The 25763-nt window shown below is 41.7% G+C and overlaps 1 protein-coding gene across 1 annotated transcript in view; it reads right to left on the minus strand.

Moving 5' to 3' along the window:
- Positions 1-3112: 3112 nt before the first annotated feature.
- The window catches only part of SLX4IP (SLX4 interacting protein), a 178828-nt gene continuing 156177 nt past the window's right edge, over positions 3113-25763 (minus strand). The window contains exons 6-8 of the mRNA XM_086701680.1: positions 23435-23523; positions 6259-6359; positions 3113-5166 (exon numbers count right to left, since the gene is read on the minus strand). Of these exons, the coding sequence (XP_086557806.1) occupies positions 4446-5166; positions 6259-6359; positions 23435-23523 (911 nt within the window). The 3' untranslated portion in view covers positions 3113-4445. The remainder of the gene's footprint in view (positions 5167-6258; positions 6360-23434; positions 23524-25763) is intronic.

Raw genomic sequence — 25763 nt, forward strand, 5'->3', positions numbered from 1 at the left:
CCATACCTGTAGTCACCTGATCAGATACTTGGGGTCATATGTATGGTTTTATTGATTTTTGTTTAATTAAAGAATCAAGGTTTTTGATAAGTAATTCTAATGGCGATTATAAAGTAATTCATGGTAATATCATGCTACATAATAAAACTTACTGAATATGATTAAAGTCCAGTACTGAGTATTTCTGAAACAATTAAAGGTAATAACTAACTTCATCCATTCAAGTTCCCTCTGTTAAGCGCACACATTGACATATATTTGTTCTTCATCTTGTTAAATAAATATAGAAACCAAATTAGGAGTTGCGCAGATTTCTAAGAATCTAATTGTATCATTAAATTGTAATACCAATGATACAGTTAGACTTCTGTCCTGAGTAATTATCTGCATTAACTTCACTTTACAATGCTGGATTTACTTTGTACTTAAGGAAGATTTTAAACTATTTAACGGAAATCAGCTTAATTTTGATTTTCTACTTGCTCCACCGTGCTTCAATTCATTCGTGTTTCAGTAACAAGAAATGAACTCTGTCATCTTAACAAACCAAGCATGGAAATTTCCTCATAAGAGAAAAGAAGAAATTAAAATGATTTCCATATTCGAGTCACAGAACACTGAAGAGAGAATTTTCGGCTCACGGGAAAGGCATTTGTTACCTCAAAAGGAAGGCCACTCACTAAAATTTTGTGGAAATACTACGGTGGGACCTGCCAAGAGGGAGTTCAAGAAAACTGGCAACAGTGGCACTGGGATCTCAGGCCACTCCCTTGGGCACAGAGGTTTTCTTCCCTTACGTGCTCTGCCCTCACCAAGCTCTTTCTAAAGTCAAAGGCCATAAGACGCACACCTCATGCTAAAATCCAAACATGACACAAGAAGCAAACAATTGACTGTGATCCCATTGTTGTCCCCAAGACCTATCTTGAGATATCTCATTCACAAACAAGCTATATTCTCCATAAATCAAACTAGAGGGGCACCTGGGTGGCTCAGTAGGTTGAGTGTCTGACTCTTGATATCGGCTCAGGTCATGCTCTCACGGCTGTGAGATGGAGCCCTGCACATCAGGCTCTGAACTGGGCACGGAACCTGATTGAGATTCTCTCTTTCAGTCTCTCTGCTCCTCCCCAGCTCAGGCTTGCTCATGCTCGCTCGCTCTCTCTCTCTCAAAATAAATAAACATTAAAAAAAAAAAAAAAAAAACTAGAGTTTTTAATGATTCTGGTCATAAAAAATAAAATACATTTTCTTACTTCTTTAATACTAACATAAGTAAACAAAAATGCTGCAGCACTCACTTCTCTCTCCCCAAATGGTTGCTTCTTTGCATTTGACAATTTATATGCATATCTAGATGATAGTTAACCTCTAGCAGCAAGGAAAAAAAAAACGTGTAAGAAAAATCACATTGACTGTTCTCTGACATTTCTTGTTTATGGACATTAAAATAACAACACAAAATCCGACATCAATATTTTTTTTTTAATTTTTTTTTTCAACGTTTATTTATTTTTGGGACAGAGAGAGACAGAGCATGAACGGGGAGGGGCAGAGAGAGAAGGAGACACAGAATCGGAAACAGGCTCCAGGCTCTGAGCCATCAGCCCAGAGCCTGACGCGGGGCTCGAACTCACGGACCGCGAGATCGTGACCTGGCTGAAGTCGGACGCTTAACCGACTGCGCCACCCAGGCGCCCCACGACATCAATATATTTTTAAAAAAGCCATCTGAAAGCACAGGGATGCGACTTAGAAGCCATAATGACACTGAGAAAGTTAGGGAGTTCAAACTGTAACATTTCTCTGAAGCATCAGAATTACAGGGACTTGAAAATAAATTTAATTTGGGTTGTTAAGTAAGTGGTTGAAGACTGTGTTCTTTTTGATTAAGAATACTGACAGGCTCTCAGATTTTCAGATGCTGAATTAATAAGATTATAAAGAACGTCAACACACACCCCACTCCCAGGAGTAGAGAATTCTGCATTTCCCAGCTAATAAGCAAAACCTGGCAGCCATCTTCCCCTTTGTACTTCCAAACATCCAAAGAATCACACAACCACTCAAGTAACAAGAGATCTGGGGGTGTTTCAGACATGTGGAAGAAAAATGCTTAGAGGCAAAATTCCTTAAACACATGCCATAGTGCGGAGTGGAGAGCTGTTCCCTCCATTAACCCTGTGAAAATCCCATGTACATGCAGGCTGTGAGAAAGACCAGTCAATCTACAACCCAAGGTACTGTTTTTCCTCTTAGGTCACAGTAATTGTTATTTCACGAACATACCAAACCCTAAAGCCAAGGCTGTTCTTGAAAGAGAATCACTAAATCACAAGTATTGGCTTTGTCCCGTTAACAAATGAAATAAAAACTTTTCAATTAAAAGCTTTTCTCTGCTGCCTCCATTTCAAACATCTCCTTCTAGGTGTACGTTAGGCAGCAACTATTGCACTGAAATGGTTGTCTTTTATTCTAGACTCTTTTCCAGGGAGCTTATTGTTTCTTGGCCAGTCACCAGGGTTATTACTTGTGCCCTGTTGAAACCGTTCCGGTAATTCTGTTTAAGAAGATTCAAGGACACACCGTGCTCCTGTCTTCAGTGAACAGCACACCTAGAATTGCTGTCCCTCTAACAGCAGGGGCCCCCCACAGACCATGGAGATTGAGGTTTCCATCCTGTGCAGTCTACCCCAACTGGATGAGCACAATCTGCTCCACTGTGGTTAGTATCCTGTTGGGTTCCCTCTTTTCCCACAGAATGCTTTGCTTGGAATCAGCTAAGAGCAGGAAAAAAAACCTAGGGATGGGAAGAGGAAAGGACGCCAGTGCACGGGGCCACATTCCCGGTGAGTGAAGGTCATGAGGCTGGGATCACATGAAGGGAAGAGGTTTCCAGGCAAGGTGGGGAACATCAAAGGAATAGGATCTACATTCATGGCCAAGTATAGTGACCAACACTGAACTTCATGACCCAAGATGGTGCCATGAAATATGGCTGCCTCTTAATGAGTAATACCCTACAACACAAGTGGGAAAGGAGACATGGGGAAGCACAGAATGAGCTAGGAGTAACCATAATTAGTCTTAAGCACAAACCACCAACACTGTGTCTGTTTCCATATTCTTTTATTACATTAGGCTTTTTCTGGGTTATTTTTCTGCTAACTCCAACACTTTGGGAATATACTTGATTTTCCTTGTTACTAGGGAGGTGCTACTTCAAAGGACCACACAATGTTGAGTAGAAAAAGAGATGTATTTGATGGGTGGCCTGTGAATATGTTTTTTTCCCCTATTTTAGAATGAAACTGGGTTAACAAAATCTTTAGTAGGTGTCCATCCAAAATAAGTCATTGCTATGATTCACTCTGACATTTCAGCAAGCCCACTGGAGACATTAGTGGGTGACAGTGCAAACGAAAGGCTCCTGTTTTGAAACTGAAACTGCCTGTGATGCCTTCCAAATGGGAAACTGGAAACTCTGGCCACTGAGCTCCCCTTGGGTTCGAATCCTTCCTGAACCTAACCAAAATCTCAGAGGTGGGGGCAAGTGCAGGGGCAGGGACATGCCTGCGCTACAAGCAAGAGCAAGCCTGTCCCTCTACTCTCTTCCTCTAATGCAAGGTCAAATTAGCCATAAACTTCTAGTAATTTTAGGGTAATTAACAGTTTTGTGGGTGCAGCGGCCACCGTGCTGTAGAGAACCTGGGAACAGAGCTGCTCATAGGCTGAACCCAGGTGTTTTACAAGTTTGAGGGAGCACAAGGGTGTGCATGTCCACATATGGGCCCCAGCTGATGAGCTGGAGGCCATGGTAGCTAGTATTGAGGAAAGAAACACTAGGGAGTCTCCAATTAGTCCAGTGGTTCTCAAACTTGAGCATGTTTCAGAATCACCCAGGGTTTCTCATTCAGTAGGCCTGGGGTGGGGCCCAAGATGGGCCTTTCTAACATATTTTTAGACAGTGATGCTGGGCCCAGAACCAGATGTTGAAGACGGCTAGCCTGTTCCTTCACTTCTGTTCAATTCAGGCTGAGGAACAGGAGGAGAAATTGTACCCCTAGATATTGCACTATGGCCCTGTCTTCATATAGCCCATCATACGGTGTGCACAGTGATGGGCCAAGAAAGCACATGGTTGGTTTCTTCAGGCAGGTCCTTCAAGAATGGGATCATCCTTGACAAGGTGAATGGCCATTTCTCACTAAAATAACTTTCTGAAGACAGTTATAAAGTATGAGAAAGTAGCAACGTTATTAGAAAAATCATATAGCCTGCTGAAGATGAATGCATTGAAAACTAACACTAACACAGATACACATTTTCGGTACAAAATAATCATTCTAATTCCTTTAAAATCACAGCATCTACACAGACCCCTCTCTTTCCACATCTTTAGCCACTATAGACCCAACTACATCTCTGCAATCCCCTTTAGTAAGTTAGTGGCCTCTTTCATGCTTCTTTCTTTTCTTGGTTGGACTGCCCTGGATTGCAGATAATCTTTCAGTGTTTGTGGCTGAGCCAGTTTGCTGTGCCTTCCCTAACTTATTTTTCATAAGATGTCCAGAGGAGAGATTTTCCAAAACATGCAACTCTTCATTAGACGCCGTTTTTGCCAAACCTTGTTTGACAAGTAACCCCGGATCCGACAGCTCTGAAGTTGGCAAAACCCTGACAGCTTTGCTTTTTTCCCCTATTATTTCTCTTGGGACTAATCGATCACTTCCAAGAGAAACTCTCTTGTGGTGGTCGACGTCTTCCGCAGAGCCGAGGTTCCTGCGTTTCTGTTGTGTTCTGGCCCCTTGTGGACTTTGTTTTGGACCTGGCGATGCTGACTCACAGCTACAGACGGGGCTCCTGCTTAGAAGCCCTGTCTCTGACCACTCCCCATGATGAGGTTTTTGCTGGCTGCTAGCGTCTTCTGGCTGGGTCTGATGAACATTTTCCAGCTTTTGAACAGGAAGCCCCCAGTGGCTCTCAGCTGCCTTTATGTTATCTTCTGCTTGTTCTGTGGACTCTGATGGGGGACTGGCTGAAGCCTGACTGTCACCCCTCCTCCTCGCTATCTCTGCAATCACTGGGTCACTAGCTGTTCCCCCAATGTCCCGGCTGCTCCGTGATTTGCTCACAACGCTGCTTTTTGTTTCAGTTCTTCTCACACTAAAACAAAGAAAGATTTTTTGTTTTGTTTACGTAAAGCTGCCCTTGTCACATTGCCTATCCCTGGAGAAGGAGCTTGGGCTACCTTTCCTTCTCCCTTACCTCCCAGGCAAATCCAGAAAAGTCCCTGAGTGAGATGTTTAAATTCAGACTGGATCAAGCAACAGACACACTAGGATTAGTTATTAGGATATATGAGGACAGGCTTTGTTTATTGATCACTAGGTTGTCACTGTAGTTATACTCGAGTTATGATGGATCTATTTTAACTAAGGAAGACAAGTATACATTTCAGATGTTAAGGGTCAATATTGCCTAAATTTGATATGTTGACATTTTTCCCCAGAAGCAAATGCTCAGATACATCCAAAGCATAGCATATGTGTGTGTTTGTATGCAAGAATGTGCACACACACACACACACACACTTTTTCTACAGCACACATAAAAGACAATGTAAACTTCACTCACTTTGTAAAATTCACTTTGAGGAACAGGATAGCAACTGCAGGGGGAAAATTGAGAAACTAGAGATTTGACTTCAACACAGACTTGCAGGCTTGTGAATAGTAAGAAATTTCTTAAACCACCAAACCAAACTCAAAACACTGAAGCTGAAATATTTATTTTGGCTAAGCTTTAGTCTGGAAACACAAACACACACACACACACACACACACACACACACACACACACAGAGGTTCTTATTGTTCCTGATCAGGGGTGTGAGGATTATCATAATTATCTTAGAATGAGAACCTGCATTTTAGGAAAGGAATGTATTTTTTTAGATCGACCTACAGTCACTCAGAAAGTGGTATGAAACACACCACCAAACAGGTGTGTTTCATCTTCAAAGTGCTTGTAATTAATTAGTCCTTGCAACACACCTGTGAAGCAAGAACTTGCTCCCCATTGTCCAGAAAGCAGGAGGCAGGCAGAAGAGCAAGCATGGAACTTAGGGTAAATTAGGTGCCAGAGGGGGTTTTGTGATTGGTTTCCATAAACTCTTGTGGAATTCTAGGTTTCATGTCATGTATCCATACACACGGACAGTCAAAAAGGAGAAAAAGAAGAATTTGTTGGACCTACATTTCTTTCAGAGCATTTCTCTTGCGCTTTGCACTGGGAGGAAGTGGACTCTCGGCACACTCAGCAAGATAATCAGATGCTCCATGGAGAGTTCCTTCTGTCTACTCCAAAAGATAACAAAGGTTCAACCAGAAATCTATTAGCTGAACGTGAGAAAAAACAGTTATACTTTGAATGCCCCAGTGAACAGATTTTTGTGAAGACCAGATGAAACTGCTTAGTGTTAGGCTATTTTACGTTTAAAAAATCTAGAACGTTTTGGTAAATTGTCACTTACTTGGACTCCTATCCAATACAGTTCATAACGTTAATACACACCACAAACATACAAGGCTGTAAGAGAAAGGACACTGGTTCCAGACCATCTGGGAACTCTTGTCCAATACCGTTTTTTTTTTTTTTTTTAAGTAGGCTCCGCGCACAGCACAGAGCCCAACATGGGGCTTGAACTCACAACCCAGAGATGAAGACCTGAGCTGAGATCAAAAGTCAAATGCTTCACTGACGGAGCCACAGAGGCACCCCTTAGCCAATATCTGATATCTCTGTGGCCCAAACTGTGACAAAGCCCAGAACTGCAGGGCCGGGCAGCAGCATATTTGTGAACTCTGATCTTCCAGACAACGGTTAAGATCTGTTGGCACAGTGGTCTGGACCCTGATTCCTAAGAATTCCACACATTTTCTCTATTTACAAAAATACAGAATGTGGCCTTTGCAATACTCAAGGCTGCATAAAGAGTTAAGGTTTTAGTGGATACTTTGAACATTGAAGTTTGTGATTCTTGGCTATTAAAAAACTGGGAGTTTTTCTTAAACTAAGCACTGCAACAATTTTACATATTTTATAGATTATCTGTGTATCTATTCTTATATGTTCCCATGGAAGCTTCATATGGAAGTACATGTACCTATAAAAACGGGGCACCTGGGTGGTTCAATCGGTTAAGTGTCTGGCTCTTGATCTCAGCTCATCTGAGAACTGTGATCTCACAGTTCATGAGTTTGAGCCCTGTGTCGGGCTCTGCTAAAAGTGCAGAGCCTGCTTGGGATTCTGTCTCTCCCTTTTTCTGTCCCTCCTGCATGCTTGCTCTTGCTCTCTCTCTCTCAAAATAAAGAAATAAGCTAAAAAAAAAAGTACTTATAAAATGTAAAAAAACTCCCAAAATTTGCCAACATTGACCTATTTCATAATTTTGGAATCATTTCCTTTTTGTTAAGCAAGTAGATAATCCAGACAAGGTGTTAACTTCTCTCATTTCCTGTGACACTAAGTATCCTTCTCCATCAAATTCCACAGTAAAATGCTGTAGAAATAAGGAAGAATTTTGGGAAATTATCAGTGGGTCCCTTGCTTTAGACTTACATTGGAATTAACAATGGCAGTCCCAGAATGCCTGGTAGACGGCAGCCATCAGTATACCTGGATGTCCCACAGGCTGATGCTATGACCTTTGCCCAATCAGTGGTACAGGGTACCACTGAGCACGAACCTTTAGCTCCTTCCAATCCCACCTATGGTTTCAGACCTGGATCAATGTCACTTATAGTCATATCCAGGTATAACCTAAATCAGTTTTAAGAGTTAGTAAACAGAATACCATAGGTTTTATTGGACTATACTGCATTTTGATGCTTCTCCCTTTCTCCCCCTAAGACTCACTAGTTGACCAGACAGAGCTACAGTAAAGTTAAATGAGAGGGAGAGGAAGAGAGAGGGAGAGAGACTGAGATTTATGTGTGAAACACTTCTAAACATGCCCTATAAGTACAGTAGATTTTCCCCTTACGACCACACCCTGTAAGTGCTGTATTTTCAGAGCTGAACAATTAACATAAGGAGCATGAGTCAGGCTTTGAACAACTCTGTGGGAACCAGAAAGCCTTTTGCTATTAGGAATGATGTAAATTCCCCAAGGCTTGAAGAAGTCCACAATGGAAGGCAGACAGGGTCATAAATAACAACAATGGATACTGCGTCGACCACATAAAGTATGATGCTGCGATGGTGACACTTCAAATCTCACACTAGATTCAATCTCTGCCTTTATTTATTTATTTTTTAAACTAAGTTTAAAAAGCACTATGCATTTCCTATGGGAACTTCAAAAACTTCTTTAAGAGACATGACAATTGACTCTCATCCCAAATTCCTCTGATCACAAACAATAGGGAAAATGTCCTTGGAAGGAAAAGGACAACAGAAAATGCGATGCAGTGACAGAAGGAAAAGTCCAGTTCAAAAAGTGCAAAACCTGTGACTTCATTTAAAAAAAAAAAAGAGAGAGAGAGAAAGAAAAGAAAAAGGCAAGTCAGGGTCTCCTGCTTACAAATTAAAACCACATTTGGCAATTTGTTGAAGGAGGCATATTTACATTTGTATGAAGACTGGGTGGGCAGGAAAATAAAAAAAGCTTAGACTCCTTCTTCAGTCTTCAGTCCTTGAACTGTCAGACCTCATTAGAAATCTTTCATTCTTATTTTTCTAAGGTCAATTCATTCCCCTTTGTCACTAAATCGCAGCCTGCGGAGCCCCTCAAACAAATATTCCAGAGGAAACAGTGATCCTCTGGAACAGGGACTGGGAACAAAATTTCCCAAGGGAGTTGTCCTGATTACTAATGGCTTCTCACATCTGGCATCAAAATGCAATTGTGGCTTATCCAGAGGCAAAATTCTAAGGTACAGACAGTGTGTGCTGGGAAGTGCTTCTTGGGCTTACCTAAATGACACGACTCCTTTTTAGATTCTGTCTTGAATAATGACCCTGACATCTTCCGCAAAGAATACACACAAAGTCAATATATTAAAAAAGGTTACTAGTTGGCCATCCAAAGTCCAGAGTACACACTCTGTGGGGACTTGGATATTTAAGAAATAGGTTAACCAAGGGGCTTTCTTTGGGCCTTCATCAGTGATTCTTCTTAACCTAGAGGCTAGCTCTGAGTCTAGCCAAGGAATAAAATTCTGCATATATTATCAGCTGCCCCATCCACTCCCCACCCATTTATTAATTTTTGGTTAACACTTTTAGTTTTAAACTTTCCATCTGTAAAGAGGTATCTAGGACAAAAACCAGGACAAAACCACACAGAAGTAGGACAGGGCCATAGGCCCCACAGGGAGTCTAATGCAGGGGGATACTTTTCCTCAAGAGACTAAGCAGCCCAGGCAGGCTTCCAGAGCAAGAGGTCGGGTCTTGTTGCCATCCCCAGGGATGCTCTGCAGTCTACTGGATGCACCCTGAGGTTGAGGACAGCCAAAGCACGTGCGCTCCAGTACAGGCCCAAAAGGAAGGTTGAACAGGTGAGTGTTTAAGTATGAAAATGGGTGATGTTACCTCAGTGCTGTCTGGTCTGACCTGGGAAACACATTTTAAATTTCTGGACAAAAAAGACTGCAAAGAGAGTCCCTACCAGAATTAGCAAGGCAGCTAAGATATGTTTCCTGCCTCTAATCAGAGAATGGGCTGGACTGAAATGTAGTCAGGAATACTGGTTGATATACAAGTTACAAAGGCAAATTGAAATTGTGGATAAACCAAAGTGTTCACTCCATAGTGACTTACTGAATATCACTTCTGAATAGAACACTGTTGGATTAATGAGGGATGAGGAGAGAAGTTGGCCTAAAAAGATGTAAGAAACACCTGCTCTTGAGTTTATAACCTCCTCAAGGAGTCTGTAAAACACAGCTGAGGCTCCCAAAGGCTATTGGGAAGACTGGCACCAAGGGAGCTTTTCAAAAAATATAGATTCCCAAGACCCACCCCTGGAAGTTCTGATTTACCAGATCTAGGGTGGGGCTATAGGATCTATATTTAGGTTCCCAGGTGATTCAAACACTGCTGACACACATGAAATAATTCTCAACAGAGCAGAGCAGCAGATAAACAAATGAAAAGTGGTACACTGAGGCAGTGCTTGGCAGTCTGGTCCAATTACCTCAGGCATCAAAATTACCTGGGAAGCTTGTCAAAAAATGTTCAGGGTTCTACCCCAGAATCTACTGCATTTGGATCTCCACGGGCTGGAGTCAAGGCATATATGCATTTTAGGCAATCTCCCAAGCGATTCTGATGCCCACTCTACAGGGGCATGGATGGACGTGGTAACTGAGCAGAGTCTGGCAGAACCATCCAATCAGACAACACTGAACTCTGTATCCAACACTGTTTTGAGGCCCTTGTGGAAAACTATGTGGACTCACAGAAAACATCCCTGCTCTCACAGAGCCTCCATTCCATGGGGAAGACAAGAAACAAATACACATATGATATGTCAAAAGGTTATGATGTTATGAGGGAATACAAACCTCCAAAGTCTTTATTAGGCACGTTGGTGAGGGAAGGTAAGAAGGTGAGCTTTACCCGGAGATGAGTGGAGGATGAGCCACGTGAACATAGGGTGCATAAGAAGGGAGAAGCATGAACACCAAGGAAGACAGAGCATGCTTGGAGGGAGAGGAGAAACAGGGCAGTAAACCAGAGAAAGGGGGTAGAGGGCAGGTAACTGGTGTGTGTGTGTGTGTGTGTGTGTGTGTGTGTGTGTGTGTGTGCATTGGTGGTGGTGTGTGAGAGGGTCAAATCATATATGGCTTTTGTAAGGATGACACATTTTATTCTAAGGAAGATGATGTGCCATTGGAAGTTTCTAGGAAGAAAATGGACTTGGCATTTTAAAAGGATCACTCTGGGAGCAGCTGAGGGGCAGATGGGCTCAGAGAGATCAGTGATTAGACTACTACAAAAGTCCACTCAGAGAGGAGGGGGTCTTTCAGGAGGCTGGTGATGGTAAGAAATGGTTAGACTGGAAATATAATTTGAAGGAAGACCCAACAGAATATGTCAACGGACTGTATATAGTTAGTCAGAAGAAAAGTCAAGAATGACTCCAAGATTTGTGGTTTAAATAAGTGGGTGAAGGAAATTAGCCTTTACCAACACAGGAAGTACTGGGGGAGGGGCAGGCTTGGGGATGTGGAACCAAGAAATCAATTTTAGATAATGTAAACTTGAACAGTCCTCTTGGGTATCCAAACAGAGATGCTGAGCAGGAAGTTAAGATACCGGTTCAGGAAGAGAGAAGTCTGGGCTGCAGACACAAAGCTGGGAAGTCCATGAAGATGGTACATAAAGTCTTCAGTGAGGATGAAGTCCACTGGGGAGTGAGTTTGGATAAGAAAAAAGAAGATGAGGAGGAGGATTAAGGAAAGGAGTCCATGAGGGAATCATCAGTGAAGAAACAGAAAAATCAAGGTAACATGATGTCCCTGGAGGCAAGAGAATAAAGTGCTTCACTGAAAGCGACAGCACTTCCACAAATATGCCGAGCGGTTAGGACTGACAATTAAGCAATAGAAGGTGACTTGACAAGGGCTGTTTTTGGTGAAGTGCTAGGGCCCAAGACTATTTGGGATGGATGGGTTCAATAGCGAAGTGGAGACACAGTAGAAACCGGAAGTCTCCAGTAGGAATGTAACGGTCTGTAGGTGACTTTGAAGTTTCTATGGACCACTAAAAAGGTAAAAAGAAAACTGGTAAAATTAGATTTCAATAATATATACTATTTTGCTCAATATATGTTATTATTACAGCATGTAATATAAAAATATTGAGGCATTTTATATTTTTATACTAAGTCTGGAACCTGGTATGCATCTGACATTTACAGGACACCATTTCTGACTCGCCACATTTCTAATGCTCAATGTCCAGATGTGGCCAGTGGCTATAGTACCGGGCCATGCAGGGCTGGGCACTTTAGAAGGGCTCTGCAGTAAGGGGGAATGCTGAAATGGGGTAATGCCTGGATTGGGGGGTTGGTTAATGGAGGGTGCGTTGCTGACGATTCTGGGCATATTTGGAGGATGTGATGAGCTACCGTGTGCCAAGTTTCAGCTGGGTGTTTCAGAAGCTCTGCATATACGCATCAATGTCACCTCAGAAGAGCTTGATGAGGCAAGTAACACTGCTGCTCCCACACTCCAGGAACCTCATTCAACATGAACAAACAGCACAGATGGCAATGCCCCTTCTCACCTGATAAATGGGGCTTCTGTCAGGAAAACCTTGCTTCAGCTTTCAAGCACCAGCCCTGAGGCCCTGGGACATCAGTATTAATCTAGGTTGGAACTGTAGGGGAAGGTCCCTGGGGACATGATACCTGACTGCAGGTCAAAGAGCCCTGTGGGTGTACAGCAGTCCAGTGTGGCCCCCAGTGTGGTGTTCCCAGCACCCCTCACAGCCACGGTTAGAAGGGATGACAGACAGGAGCTCTCCCACCAAAATCTTGTTTCTAGGACTACAGAACACCCTGCTGGATATGAAGGCAATAAAGGGAGAAGGCAGGAAAAGAAACTTTTCAGAGCCATTAAGGTCTTTCTTACAGCAGTACTTAACACGGTAATGTGGTGCTTTCAGTCATTTATCTCTTGAGACCTCTTTTCTTATGGTTATGTACATGAGTTTCCTCTGATGTTATTTTATTCACCGCTAAATGAAAATAATTAATAACTCAACCAGGATATTTTAAAAGCAGGTAACTTGGGGCGCCTGGGTGGCTCAGTTGATTGAGTGTCCGACTTCGGCTCAGGTCATGATCTCACAGCTCGTGAGTTCGAGCTCCATGGTGGGCTCTGTGCTGACAGCTTGGAGCCTGGAGCCTGCTTTGGATTCTGTGTCTCCGTCTCTCTCTGCCCCTTCACTGCTCATGCTCTCTCTCTCTCTCAAAAACTAAACAAACATTAAAAAAATTTTTTTTAAAGCAGGTAACTCATAATAAAATATTAGAATACACCCAGTCTTAAAGGGCGTCTGGGTGGCTCAGTTGGTTGGGCGTCCGACGTTGGCTCAGGTCATGATCTCAAGGTCCTTCCGTGGGTTTGAGCCCTGCAATGGGCTCTGTGCTGACAGCTCAGAGCCTGGAACGTGTTTTGGATTCTGTATCCCCCTCTCTCTCTGCCCTTCCCCTGCTCACACTGTCTCTCTCTCTCAAAAATAAATAAGCATTTAAAAAAAAATTAAAAAAAGAATACACAGTCTTAGGTCACATTCAAAATGTTACTGTGTCTGAATTCTTCATGATCACATATACCCAGAGTTGATCAAAACAGGTTAGCCCTCCTGGGATGAGGCAGGGAGCACAGCGAGCAGGGATGGAAGCCAACGTCTGGCATTCATTGGTTGCTTGTCCCAGGGCCCATCTCTCAACTCCCCGATGGTGGGTTTCTCATCTGTCCTTCAGGACTGTTTGGGAAATTTAAGTGCAATAAGGTGTGTGAAGCACACTTTAGAAAGTGGGAAGTTCTAAGCACATTTTCTTGACATTCCTGTAAAAGAAAACCTGGTACCTACAGAGAACATAAATAGATTTTGAGAAGGCAAGGATGCTTTGCATTTTTAAAGAACTTACACGATTAAAGTCCTTTCCCCTACATCTACTGAGTTATTTGGCAGGCAGGTATCGTCCCTATTTGACAGACAAGAAGAATGAGACCCAAGAGACTAAGTGTCTAAGCCCACACATTTAGCTAGGGGCAGAAGTGTGTCGAGAAGGCTTGGCCCTCTGTGCAGTGCTCTTTCCACTGTGCCCAGTGGTTCCTCTGCCATCACAGTCAAAGATGGGAGTTGTAGAAAGAGTACAGGATGCTAAGTCGGAAGTCCTTGGGTCTAACCCCCTCTCAGTTTCTTCTCTGAAGTAAGATCTGGACAAGCTACCTCCCTGAACATCAGTTTCCTTGTCTAGAAAAGAGGAATGATAATAATATCTCTACAGTGGACATGCATTCATTTTCTGGAAACAATATTCAGATTTTGTCTCTAGTCCCCATCCAATGTCCATGCATTTTCAGGAGGCCCTGTCTCCACACCAGGCTCCAGAGGTGGGCCTGTGATCCCATCCAGGCCAAGCAAAGTACTGGATTCATGAACCTCAAAGACATACATGAGCTGAAGGAGCCCTGGGAAGAACCCTGCTCTCTATTCCCATGGACCTGCAGGTACCAGAGCCAACCACCACATACTGGCTAAGAATGAAGCCAACACTGTGGAAGACAGAGCCAGAAGATGGGAGAAACAGTCCTGATGATATTCTTTGTGCCTCTGATCAGCAAGCCATACCTGAAGTCTGGACTTTTCAGGCACATGAGCCAAAAACCTTCCTTTTTTTGCTAAGCCATTTCGAGTTGGCCTTCCTGTCACTTGAAAACTAAAAGGTTCAAGACTGATACAATCTCTCCTCAGGTTTGTTACATTGAATAAGTTATTGTATGTGACAGCTCTCTGCAAACAATAAGTCTTTCCCAAACAATAAAAGCGGTGTAAAAGTAATATATTGTCAACTTATTTGGGAGGCAAATAAAACATTACAGTATAAACCTATAGGCCACTTTCAATTCTTCAAGGCTTTTTTGTAAGGCAAAAAGAAAAGTTATTCCTTTTTTTTTTAAAGATTTTATTTTTTTTAAAGTAATCTCTATATCCAACATGGGGCTTGAACCCACAACCCCGAGATCAAGAGTTGCACGCTCCACTGACTGAGCCAGTCAGGTGCCCCAAGAAAAGTTATTCTTAAACTTGAGTGTGATGTCCAACCATTTCTAGGAGCATAAGCATTCTGAAATGTGACATTCCAGGGAAGGTTGAGTCACTTGCAGAAAAGCAGCCCAGCACAGCATGAATTCTGACAGTGACAATCTTAGACCACGATGCACCATGACCATACAGAAGCCACACATCTTAAAATGAGGAAGAGGTCTCTTTCCCAAATTTCACTTCTAATATTTTCTTAAATTATTTGGTAATTAATCAGTTATGGAAGTAAAAAGGGTAAAACAGGTGGAGAGAGTAGTAGCGAACAATTAAAAGAATGTAGAGAGACATATATATACATATTGACTCAAAGGAACTCAGGCTAAGAGGTCAAATGGAAGGGGTATCTCATGAATTCCACTGTGAAGTCACGTCATTTTCTCTGAAGATGCTAAGGATGGAAGGCGCCTGTATTGAGACGCCACAGGCAAAGCACTCAATATAGGGACCGGCACAAGTGAGTCCTCGTGAGATGCCCAAGATGCGGACGTGACCTTCCCCATTTCAGAGATGAGGAAACTGATGCCTTATGAGGCTAAGTCATCTGTCCAACTCCTACAGTGAGGGACAAGTGTTTTGCTTCATTCTGTTTCTCTGCACCCAAGTCCCTCTTCTGAGCCCTCCACTTCTCTGCCTTCCTGGGAAAGGACAGGTCTCTAAGGGAGAGTGGAGACGTGGGATTGCTGCAGCCGCTGCCGCCTGAGTCAGCAGCAAACACTCTAGTTTTGTTTTGTTTTTAAATAAAAATTTTGAAGTTTTCTTTGATTCTGAATTGATGACTATGAAACTGTCTTTTGTAGATCTAGGGAAGTACCAATAAATAGTTGCAAAGAATGTTAACCTGAAAATGAAATCAGTGAAAAAAATCAAGGAAGTTCTTTTGCAGGAAGTACACATTTCATAGGGATTTTCCAGTTTACATTCACCTAACCCTCGCGAACCTAAAAATAAATCCTGAACCCCCCTAGGCCCCACTGTTGAGTCTCTGGTGCCTTATAAGCATAATGAAACTTGGAGACTTTAAAGAATTTGTAGGTTTGGGACCTGTGCTTCTTCATGATGGAGGGGGGTAGGGTGGGGATCATTGACCACTGAGAAATGAATGAAAGCTATTTAACTTTGACTAGAAAAACATTAAAACACACACACACACACAACTTTTTTTTTTAATTTCAGGGAATTCATAAATCACAGGTTAATAGTGTCCAGTGTAAAAGCAGAAGGGAAATATCTGTGAAAAATGGAAACTTAATGGGAACTACCTCAGGCAGAGATACCCCACCTTTGGGGGTCTCCTAATTCAAAAACACCTCCTCACACAGAGATCTGTGGTTGAAAAATGCCAACACCTGGCAGGAAGGTTGCTAGCCCTTTATTCAGGGTGATGATTGTCTTCCCTAACATCTCCCATGCCTGAGTGTGTGGGGCTGGAGAGGATGGGTAAGGAGGAAGGTGGGTAAGTGTGTATCCAGCTGCGTAGGTGGCAGGGCTGGCCAGAAGACAGCCCACAGTAGCCCTGGTGGCCAGTGGGAAAGAGGCAGAAGAGCCAGAGAGAAGCCATCACAGATGACTGTCTTATTTCAAACTTCTGCTCAGAGCTGGCCCTCTGCCCAGGGATGCACAAGGAAGAGCTCTTCCCATTGCTCTTGAACAGACAGCAAGACCCCCTTTCCAAGACTCCCATCTCATGACAGTAACAGCTTCTGTGAACGAGTCTGGGAACCTCACCCCATTTATGACATGGGTTCCTTGGGAAAATGTGTACTGAATTCTAAATCATCTGCTAACTAAATGAACTTTCTAAACACAATCCACTTGCACATCAAACTCTGTGATCACTGTGGGTGTTCAGATGAACATGTGAGCTTTTCAGAATTTGGGTCTGAGAAGTCTGTGGACTCCCAATTCCTGTGTACCTCGGAGAAGTAAGTGGGTCCTTCCTCCAAAGCTGTATCTCCTTGTGAGACTACTGGCAGCTACTGGAAATGAAAGGTGTTCTAGCTGGTGGTCCCCACCCCTCCTCCTACTCTGGATGTTGGTTAACAGAGCTCCTACTGAAGGTCACCAGTTTACACTCTTATTGTATCCCTCTTTCATCACTGACTTGCTGGCTAAATGAGGGTTTATAACTTAACTTTTTGGTACTTGTTTTTAAAGCTGCAAAATGAAGCTGGGCTGTCAAGTGGAGACAAATAAAAAATGAGAGTGCTGAGCTTCTTGGCAAAATACTACGTGCAGATGGATATTACCATTTCTAGCAGGCAGGGTAAGATATATAACAATCTACTAATCTGGTGTTAATGACATTTACATTAACTCCTTTTCGGGGAAGAATGGAAATGATAATATAATTAATACTGCATAAGTACTTTCTAGTTGAGAAGACATTTTTATATTCACTATCTCACTTGATCCTCAGTAAAACTTGGGAAGGCTTGTATAGTAGGCATCACTTTTACCTCTGCTCAAGAAGTCAGGAGCCCAACACTCCGAGAGGCCAAATGATTTGTCCAAGGTCATCCAGGGAGTGAGGAGAGAGGCAGTGGCCAAAGCCAGGCCTTTTAATTTCAAGTGTGATCTCTTTTCTACTTGTTTCATTCCCTGGGTCTGTGCACAGGAAAGGTACTTTGTGGGGAACAAGCACAAAGGATGAGAGGGCTGAGAGACATCCTATCATAACTTATTCTATCCAGCTAGTCTAACTTAGATATGTCCTACTCCAGCTCATCTGGCCTATCTTATTCTAATTCAGCAGAGGGCAGTTTCCTTAGGGGTGCTGGAGACAGGGGTGCATGAACCATCTCATTCACAAAAACTGGTGGTTAATCATTGGAAAGAATTTTATTATTAGCAAAGGACGATAAAACCTCAGCTTATAAGCAAAGGATAATCTTAAAAAAATGATTTGACTGGAGAAAAATTTATTATTGTGTCACAGTCGAGAAAAACTATTCTAGATGGACCAAACCAATAGAATAGCTCATCCCCACCACCAGCATTTTCACTCAGACATTCCATATAAGGGTGGGCATGTAAGGGCTGCTGTATAGTTTCTGTCTCAATCCAAGCAAAGGGGCCCGTCTGTAGGCCCTGTTGAGGGTGTGGCCCAATATGTTCCTCAACTATCTGTAGATCATGTTCTGGCTCTGAGCACTGGCCACAGGTGACTGGAAAAGGGGAGGGCAGAAGGCAAGATGAAGGGCCATTGGAGAAGTCCTGCTGCTATAGGTCAAAAGGAGAGCCTGGTCCCTGGAGAAGCCTCCTTCTTTTGTGCACCCCCAAAGTGAGGCCCCATTAGTGGAGGCCGACTAAGCATGTTCATCCTTTAAACCTAAAAACCCCAATTATCACAATACTGATCTATATACACAATAAAAACTACCTCACATCACAAATTAAAACAAATCACATAAAAATACAAGGAAATATAAGTAAATGTCTGCCCAACTTTGAAAACCATAACAGCAAGATCACAAAGGCAGAAATTGTTATGGAAACCATAAAATTGAGGACATAGACACCTACCACATAATAGTGTCATATAATTAAAAGGCAAATGATAAACTCACTAAAAGTTACTTTTCTTACTACTTAAGGAATTTTTATGTAGTTGGGAGTCTGTGAAATACAAAAATACCAACAGAAAAATGGACACAAACACACAATTCACAAATGAATGGGTCTCAGCTAAAATAAGTACATAGTGACCTCAGTTATCAAGTATCAAGTATGGAGGGGTACAGACTAGGTCATTAACAGAGGCTGTCTTTAGGTTGGGAGTTGTGGATAATATTTACTTTCTTTGTTTATATTTGGATTCTAGGGTTTTCCTACAATGAACATGGACAATTTTGGTAAGCAGTTATTAAGTAAAAAACTAAGTTCAGAACACTGTGGGAAATGTGAAATATGGAAACAACCTCTTCCCCCTCAAGGAACTTTTCCTAGTGCTACAGGAATGTCTGGTTAATGGCTTCTAAGTAATTTACCACTAGCATTGTTCAGGAAATACAATAAGATGAGAAGAATGGATTCTTAAAAAGCTTATGACACATCATGAAAAAACTAGAAAAAACACCCACTACTTATTTAATTTTTTGATACAAAAGGAGGGTTCTTTTCTCAAATGATCTGATTTATACTTATGCAAAGTTTCCTTATAAAAACTTAATTCTGCCAATAAGGGCATAAAGTTAATGCATAGTCAAATTTGTTAAGTATTTTATTTCTTCTGAAAACATAAGGCCTAAAATGTTTCGTTATATATTCTTTTATCTTTCCTAAGATAAAATATAACTCTCCCCCCATTTTTTTTATCACAGCTTTTAAATCTACAAGTGAAGGTCTCTTTTGTGCAAAATTACGGTTTTTCTTTAGCTGTATTTTCATCTGCTTCCTCTGACAGAAATTCAGTGTGAGAAAGGATTTCTGAGATAATTTGATATCCTCCCCCCTTGACTGAGAGATGAGGGCTAAGGCCCACAGAGGTTCAATTAGGACAGTCAAGCTAAAAATAACCCAGGCTAGCATAGTTTATTACTTCTTTAGACTCGTTCTCATTTCAATTTTATACTCATAAACCAGAAGAGTTCTTTAACATTAAACAGTAGCTTGACTTAAGTGTTCAATTTAGTACTTAAATAGTGTCTCCCGTCAGAACACGCCAGGGATCCTTCCACCCAGCTGATGCTACAGTGAGGGCCTAGTGTGTGTGACTGGGTATGACTGCTGAACCTCGATGGCTTTTGTCACAGCTCAGCCACAACCCCAGTGAAACATGAGGCAGAGAACTCCAATATCTTGATTATATATACACTCTCAGGCAGCACTGGTATACTAAATGCCATCGTTAATTTCCAAAAGAATCACAGACTTATAGCTTAGGTTTAAGAGTAAGAAAGTAACTCAGAATTTTGGACATTCTTCTGAATAGCAGAGGATCCATTACAGTGCAGAAGGGATACATCTTTAGGTCACCAGGATAACCCTCAGTGCCCCCTATCTGGCAGACTACAAGCTCCTTGAAGGCAGACTACAAACTCTACTTTCTTAGTTTTTCTTTGTTTCCCAGTGCCTAGCAGACTTCCTGGCATGGAGCCAGCACTCAGCGAATTATGTTAAAGTGAGGTGGTAAGAACAGATGGGAAAGATCTCCAGAGAGTGAGTGTGCCTGTAACCAATGCTCTATGACATAATAGCTTTGTGCTGACCCTGAAATGTCCCAGATACATACAGAGTTCTACTTACACAATAAAGTCATTACTTTCTAAAGTAATTATTTTGGTGATTATTGGCTATTTTCTCTAATAAAGAAATAGGAAAAATAATAAATAATTTTTAATTTACCCAAGCCCCAGAACTTTACATCTGAGGAAAAGGAAAAACAAACAAACAAACAAACAAACAGCCTCTACACAGGGAGCTGGGTTTGTAAATATGAAAGAAAATATTGTTGAAATGGGATATAACTGAGTGCAACCAAAATTTACTTTATATTTTTCATATTGCTAGGAAAATGAAACAAAACAAAACAAAACAAAAGGTAAAAACTCTGAGAACAACTTCCCAGCTCCATTCTTAGCAATAGGCCAAAAACTGAGGCTACAAGGACCTCGAGATTTCTTATGAGAAACTGTAGTAAGAAAAATACAGTGACTCATCCCATAATAATGCCCCTTCTTCCCAAAGTACACATCACAATTCCCACATCCCTGGCATGTGGGCACTTGGTGCAGAACTATTGCAACACGGAGCATCTCGCTGCACCAGTGCCCCTTGGTGGGCGAGAGAGATGCTGATATTAGGGTAACAGACCTCCCTGGTGCTGGGGGAAGGCTATTAGCGGGTGGCATGGTTGCACTCGTTCTGCCTCCCAAAGGAGAGGGCTTACTCCCCTTGTACTGCTTGATCTGGATCAGCAGTTCTTTTGTGTAGCCACCTTTAAGAACTGGGGAGCTGGGTACAGCTTCTGTACAGGATCAAAGAATCCCCTGGCAGAGCAGTTCTGAATAGGCACCCCCAGGATCACCTAACCAACAGTCATTCAGACACTGAGGAACCAAAACGGGGGGGAAAAGATGAAAGAAAAGGAATCTACTACTCACGGCACAAGCAAGGTTCCCAGGCTGTTGCTCGGGTACTGGCTCACTCCCCCATCACTTCTGGGGCCATAGAGAACTAAGTTCAGTGAACAGTTAGAGGAAAATAACTGCTGTTTCTTGACAAAAATGTATCTCCAATACAGTATTTAGGAAGCCAATTTCCCAGGCCTTCCCAGTCAAATAGTCCTGGAGAATAATTACCAAGAGAAATGAGACGGATCCTGCCCTTTGGCGAATATCAGTGTAAACTGATAAAGAATCCAAAGCTTTCTGGAAGTTCAAGGAATATTCACAGAGGAGCCAGATATCACTGGCTTTGGGCATTTGAAGTATATATCAAGGACTATGCACGCCTTCTCTCAGACAGAAGGCAATTCTGGGAAGGAAGGATGGTTTATTGACCCTCAAATGGCTGAGACAGGTGGGCTCCTCAGAGATCAAACATGAATGAGGCTAAAGCTCCAAGGCACATGTGGTAGAGGGACCAAGTTGTCGGCTCGATGGGCAGTGTGCAGGAGGGTCCTTCTCCAGGCCTGGATATTTTACTGTTTCTGGGGGCGACAAGCTTGAGGAAGTGGTGGATGAGAGGCCTGTTAGGAGGGAAGGTGCACAGGTGAGCTGGCCAGCCCGAAGGGATGCACAGATCCTATGTCCAGGGAGGGAGCTGTGTAGTGCTGCTAAGCGTTAGCAGACTCCCACGTGTGTGGCTGGGACAGCGTGTATGTGAAGGCACAGAGGTGGGGAAAAGAGCAGCTGAAGAGACAGAGACTGACCACATCTAAAGAGAGTCACTGAAAACAATGAACGATCCTCATGATATAAATGTACTTTTCTTTATAAGCCGTTTTGGTTAACTCTGATAGTGTTATCACTAAACGTCAGAACATTCTGAAGAGAAGAAAATTGAACTGGCTTGTGTAAAAGGCTCAGACTAGACTAGTCAACTTTTCAGAATGAGAATGCTTAACCTTTAGGAAGTCCTCCAGATTATAGGATTTATTTGACAGCAGCTATAGCAAAATCAGGATCTGTATAAATACCAGTGCCCCAAAGGAGGATAACATTTCATTTGTATTGAGATGTTTTAATTCACCCTTAATAATTTAAGATATTACGTATTAATATTACATATCATATAAGATCTAATTTCTTCTTTTTTCCATCTGAAGCAATAACACTTCCTGGTACAGTTAATTGTTGTTTTCTTAAACCAAAGATCAATTTCTTCACTGCTCTGAGAATCACTTAAGTTATATTATATTAATTTGCCAACAGCATTACTATTTTTGTATTTATTAACTTACTCAGATAACTCTAACATCCTGGAAAAATCTCAAAGAATACACTTTTAATACTCTTCAACAAATTTGCTTCATTTATGTCATTTAATTGACAGATGAAGAAATAAGGGTCCCACTGGTTTTTCCAAAAGGCTCATCTCCAAATAAAAGCATTTCTGCTCTTTACTTTTCCTAGGTCTCTAATTCACCCTTCTAGTCTCCATCCGTTTATTTCAGATGAGGTAAGAATCTGGTTTTAGACCATGTGGGCCAAATGTCACATTTCATATGGATTAAAAAATAATAAACATAAGGGGTAATCTAATATTCCCATAAATTATTTTAGAAGCATCATAATCCTGTCACACTTCATGTCCAGCTTTCATGTCTCCTAGTTTTTTTCTTCTTTGTTAAAGTTCAAGTGATATATCCAAAAATATGAAAAAAAAAGTTTGCACCGAGGTAAGTTCAGAGAGAATGGACTGTGGCTGCAATGACACACACACACACACACACACACACACACACACACACACACCCTCCAAGGAGACTCTCTCAAAGGCATATGTTAAGTTTACAAGGCACAGCTATAAGTTACAACATGAAGGGGTAGTTTTCTGTATCTATTTCTCTGAAGAGAGAACTCCAATGAAACACAAACGAAACAGGCAGGACCTGATGGAGCTTGAGACTTAGCCTGAGAAAGGAGAGAGAAAACAAACCCTATCAGCAAAGAAACACACTGGGGAAAAGTATGATTCTCATGAAAATGTCAGTGATTCACCATGGAATAAAATTCAAAGCCGCTGACCCCAATGAAAGCTTCCAGTGGAAACGTGGATTTTCCTTCATTTCATTTAAAGACCTTGCTTTATCTCATTTGAACATTATCATAAGCACCATCCCAGATTTTGTGATATGTTCCTTTCTCATTAAAACTGATACAAAAAAAAATGATATTAAAAGATACGGCTGATAAACTGAATTTTCAAGGGGACTTCAGGAAGAAAAAAACAAAAAACAAAAACAAAATAAACAAAACACATCAGTTAATATTATCATGCAAAAGAGGTAGGACATTTTTGGTCCCTTAAAACATTCATTGGGTGCTCAATGAATGGCCCAAGGATAACAGAAGACAATATTTTTTTCTATTTTTACAGTAAGTTTTAAGCAAATTTATTTATAGAATTTTTTTGTACATACCAATTCTTCATTCTGACTTGCCATAAGATCATGACTGAATGAAAGTTGACTTACACAGACCACAAATCTGTCAGGAAATACACGGAGCTCTGCACAAAATGAAAAAAATCAAGTTACTAAAGGCATCAAAAATCTCTGAACACAGAAATGCTTGTTCTCAGATTTTTCAGTTACAGCTAAAATATGCATATACATAAGACACATGTCTCCTCTCCTCGTCTCCTTTCAGTATTTGCCATCAGGAGGGCAGGGCAAGCACACAGCTCTAAGGAGCAGTCAGGAGGTTGCAGATAGGTCCGCCTGAGCCCCTGGACCATTAGATTATATCCCATGAAACCCCCAGGCAGGGAAGGGCCCTTGCAGCCTTCCCTCTGTGACAGTTTGCTGTTTTCTGACCAGAACTCACGTTTGGGAAATAGGATCAACGTTTCCTAACGAGTGTGCAGAATTATACAGAAAGAGGAAGACTATGGGATAAAATCTGAAAACGTGACTCATCAATGTTCTCACTAATTAGTTTACTTATCATCTCTTTAGTCAACTGGTCTTAGATGGGTCTGCTACACTGGAGGGCAAATGCCCAATCTGAATCAGGCAATGAAAGGAGAAGTGTGATTAATATGAATAATAAGAAGGAAATAGTAAAATATGCAAGAGCAAAGATGATATAATTACACCTCAGTCACATTACTCTATTATTACAACTTCTTTTATTTTTTTCTAACATTTATTTGTTTTTGAGAGAGAGAGAGAGACAGAGGGCAAGGAGGAGAGGGAGTCACAGAATCTGAAGCAGGCTCCAGGCTCTGAGCTGTCAGCACAGAGCCCTACGCAGGGCAGAACTCACAAATTGTGAGATCATGACCTGAGCCGAAGTCGGTCACCCAACTGACTGAGTCACCCGGGTGCCCCTATTATTACAACTTCTTAAAGCAAGAAGTGCTGGGTTGCGGGGAGGGCTGCAGGAATCTCAGAGCTGGACACCCCAACATTCAATGAAATAAGAATATAAGATGGTAAATGGCATCTGTATCTCTCCTCCTCTCATCTGTCTGTCCATCCATTCATGAATTCACTTATGTATGCAGCCTCCACCTATGTCTGGAGTGGTGTTTAGCTGATGCTAACAGTATATATTCTGGGTGGGAGGTAAGGATCTTCTCCTTTCTTTATACTTGGTTGTCTTGCTTTCATATTTTTCATAATACTTATATATCATATTTATAACACAAAGACATTTTTCTAAAAGAGAAAACTTCCCTCTTAGATATGACCAACATTTTTAAAGAGGGATATTATGAATCAAATAAGTGAAGCTTTTCACATACTTTGCTCATTTCCAACAATGAATGACAATGTGAGGGACTGACTGATAGAAGCTAAGCATGAAGGTAGTGGTTACATATACACACAACTTAAACACAGTTAACACCACACCACCTGGCTAGGTTAAATTACACCAAAGGCCTAATGAGTTGATGTTTCAGTAATAGCCATCTCCTTACCTCTCCCCTGGACCACTGCTGTTTCCTTGGTGATCACTCTTCCCTATTCTAATTCATCCTACTCAGTGCAAGCAGGTTAACAGTTCTAAAAAAATATTTCCACTTATCCTGCTCAAAACCCCATTGTGGATCCTCAGTACCCATCACATGATGGGCAAACTTCAAAGCCCTCCATGAGTGGGGTCTAACCTGTCCTTCTGGTCTCACTCCCACTAGTCCTCCTCATGTAGAAATCTCCATTTCAGAGGGCCTGAGTGTGTTGAAACTTCGACCCCTCTTAGATGTTCTATCTCGTAAGAGACTAGGGATAGACTTAAAAACAAACAAAATAATAATAATAATAAAGTCATTAATATTTATTCATTAATTCTTAAAATTTCTTATTGAAGTAAGTGATAAGTAGTCTGCTTCCCACTTTCTGGAAGGGGGAACTAAGCCCCGCCAGCCAAAAATCATGACATTGAAATACTAGCGGATCAGAATTTAAATTAAAAATTATCAGTTCGGGGTGCCTGGGTAGCTCAGTCGGTTAAGCATCTGACTTCGGCTCAGGTCATGATCTCGCGATTTGTGAGTTCGAGCCCTGTGTCGGGCTCTGTGCTGACAGCTCAGAGCCTGGAGCCTGCTTTGGATTCTGTGTCTCCTCCTCTCTCTGCCCCTCCCACGCTCATGCTCTGTCTCTCTCTGTCTCTCGATAATAAATGTTTAAAAAAAATTTTTTTTTAAAAATAAAAATGATCAGTTCTATTTAATAATTTCTCTGTTTTGTCCTTCCATTTCTTCCTCTGAAAAGTAACAATACTAGAATGATGAATTTTGAACAT

This window comes from Puma concolor, chromosome A3 (genome assembly GCF_028749965.1).
Source record: "Puma concolor isolate L17-30 chromosome A3, mPumCon1.1.hap2, whole genome shotgun sequence".
Classification (NCBI taxonomy): domain Eukaryota; kingdom Metazoa; phylum Chordata; class Mammalia; order Carnivora; family Felidae; genus Puma; species Puma concolor.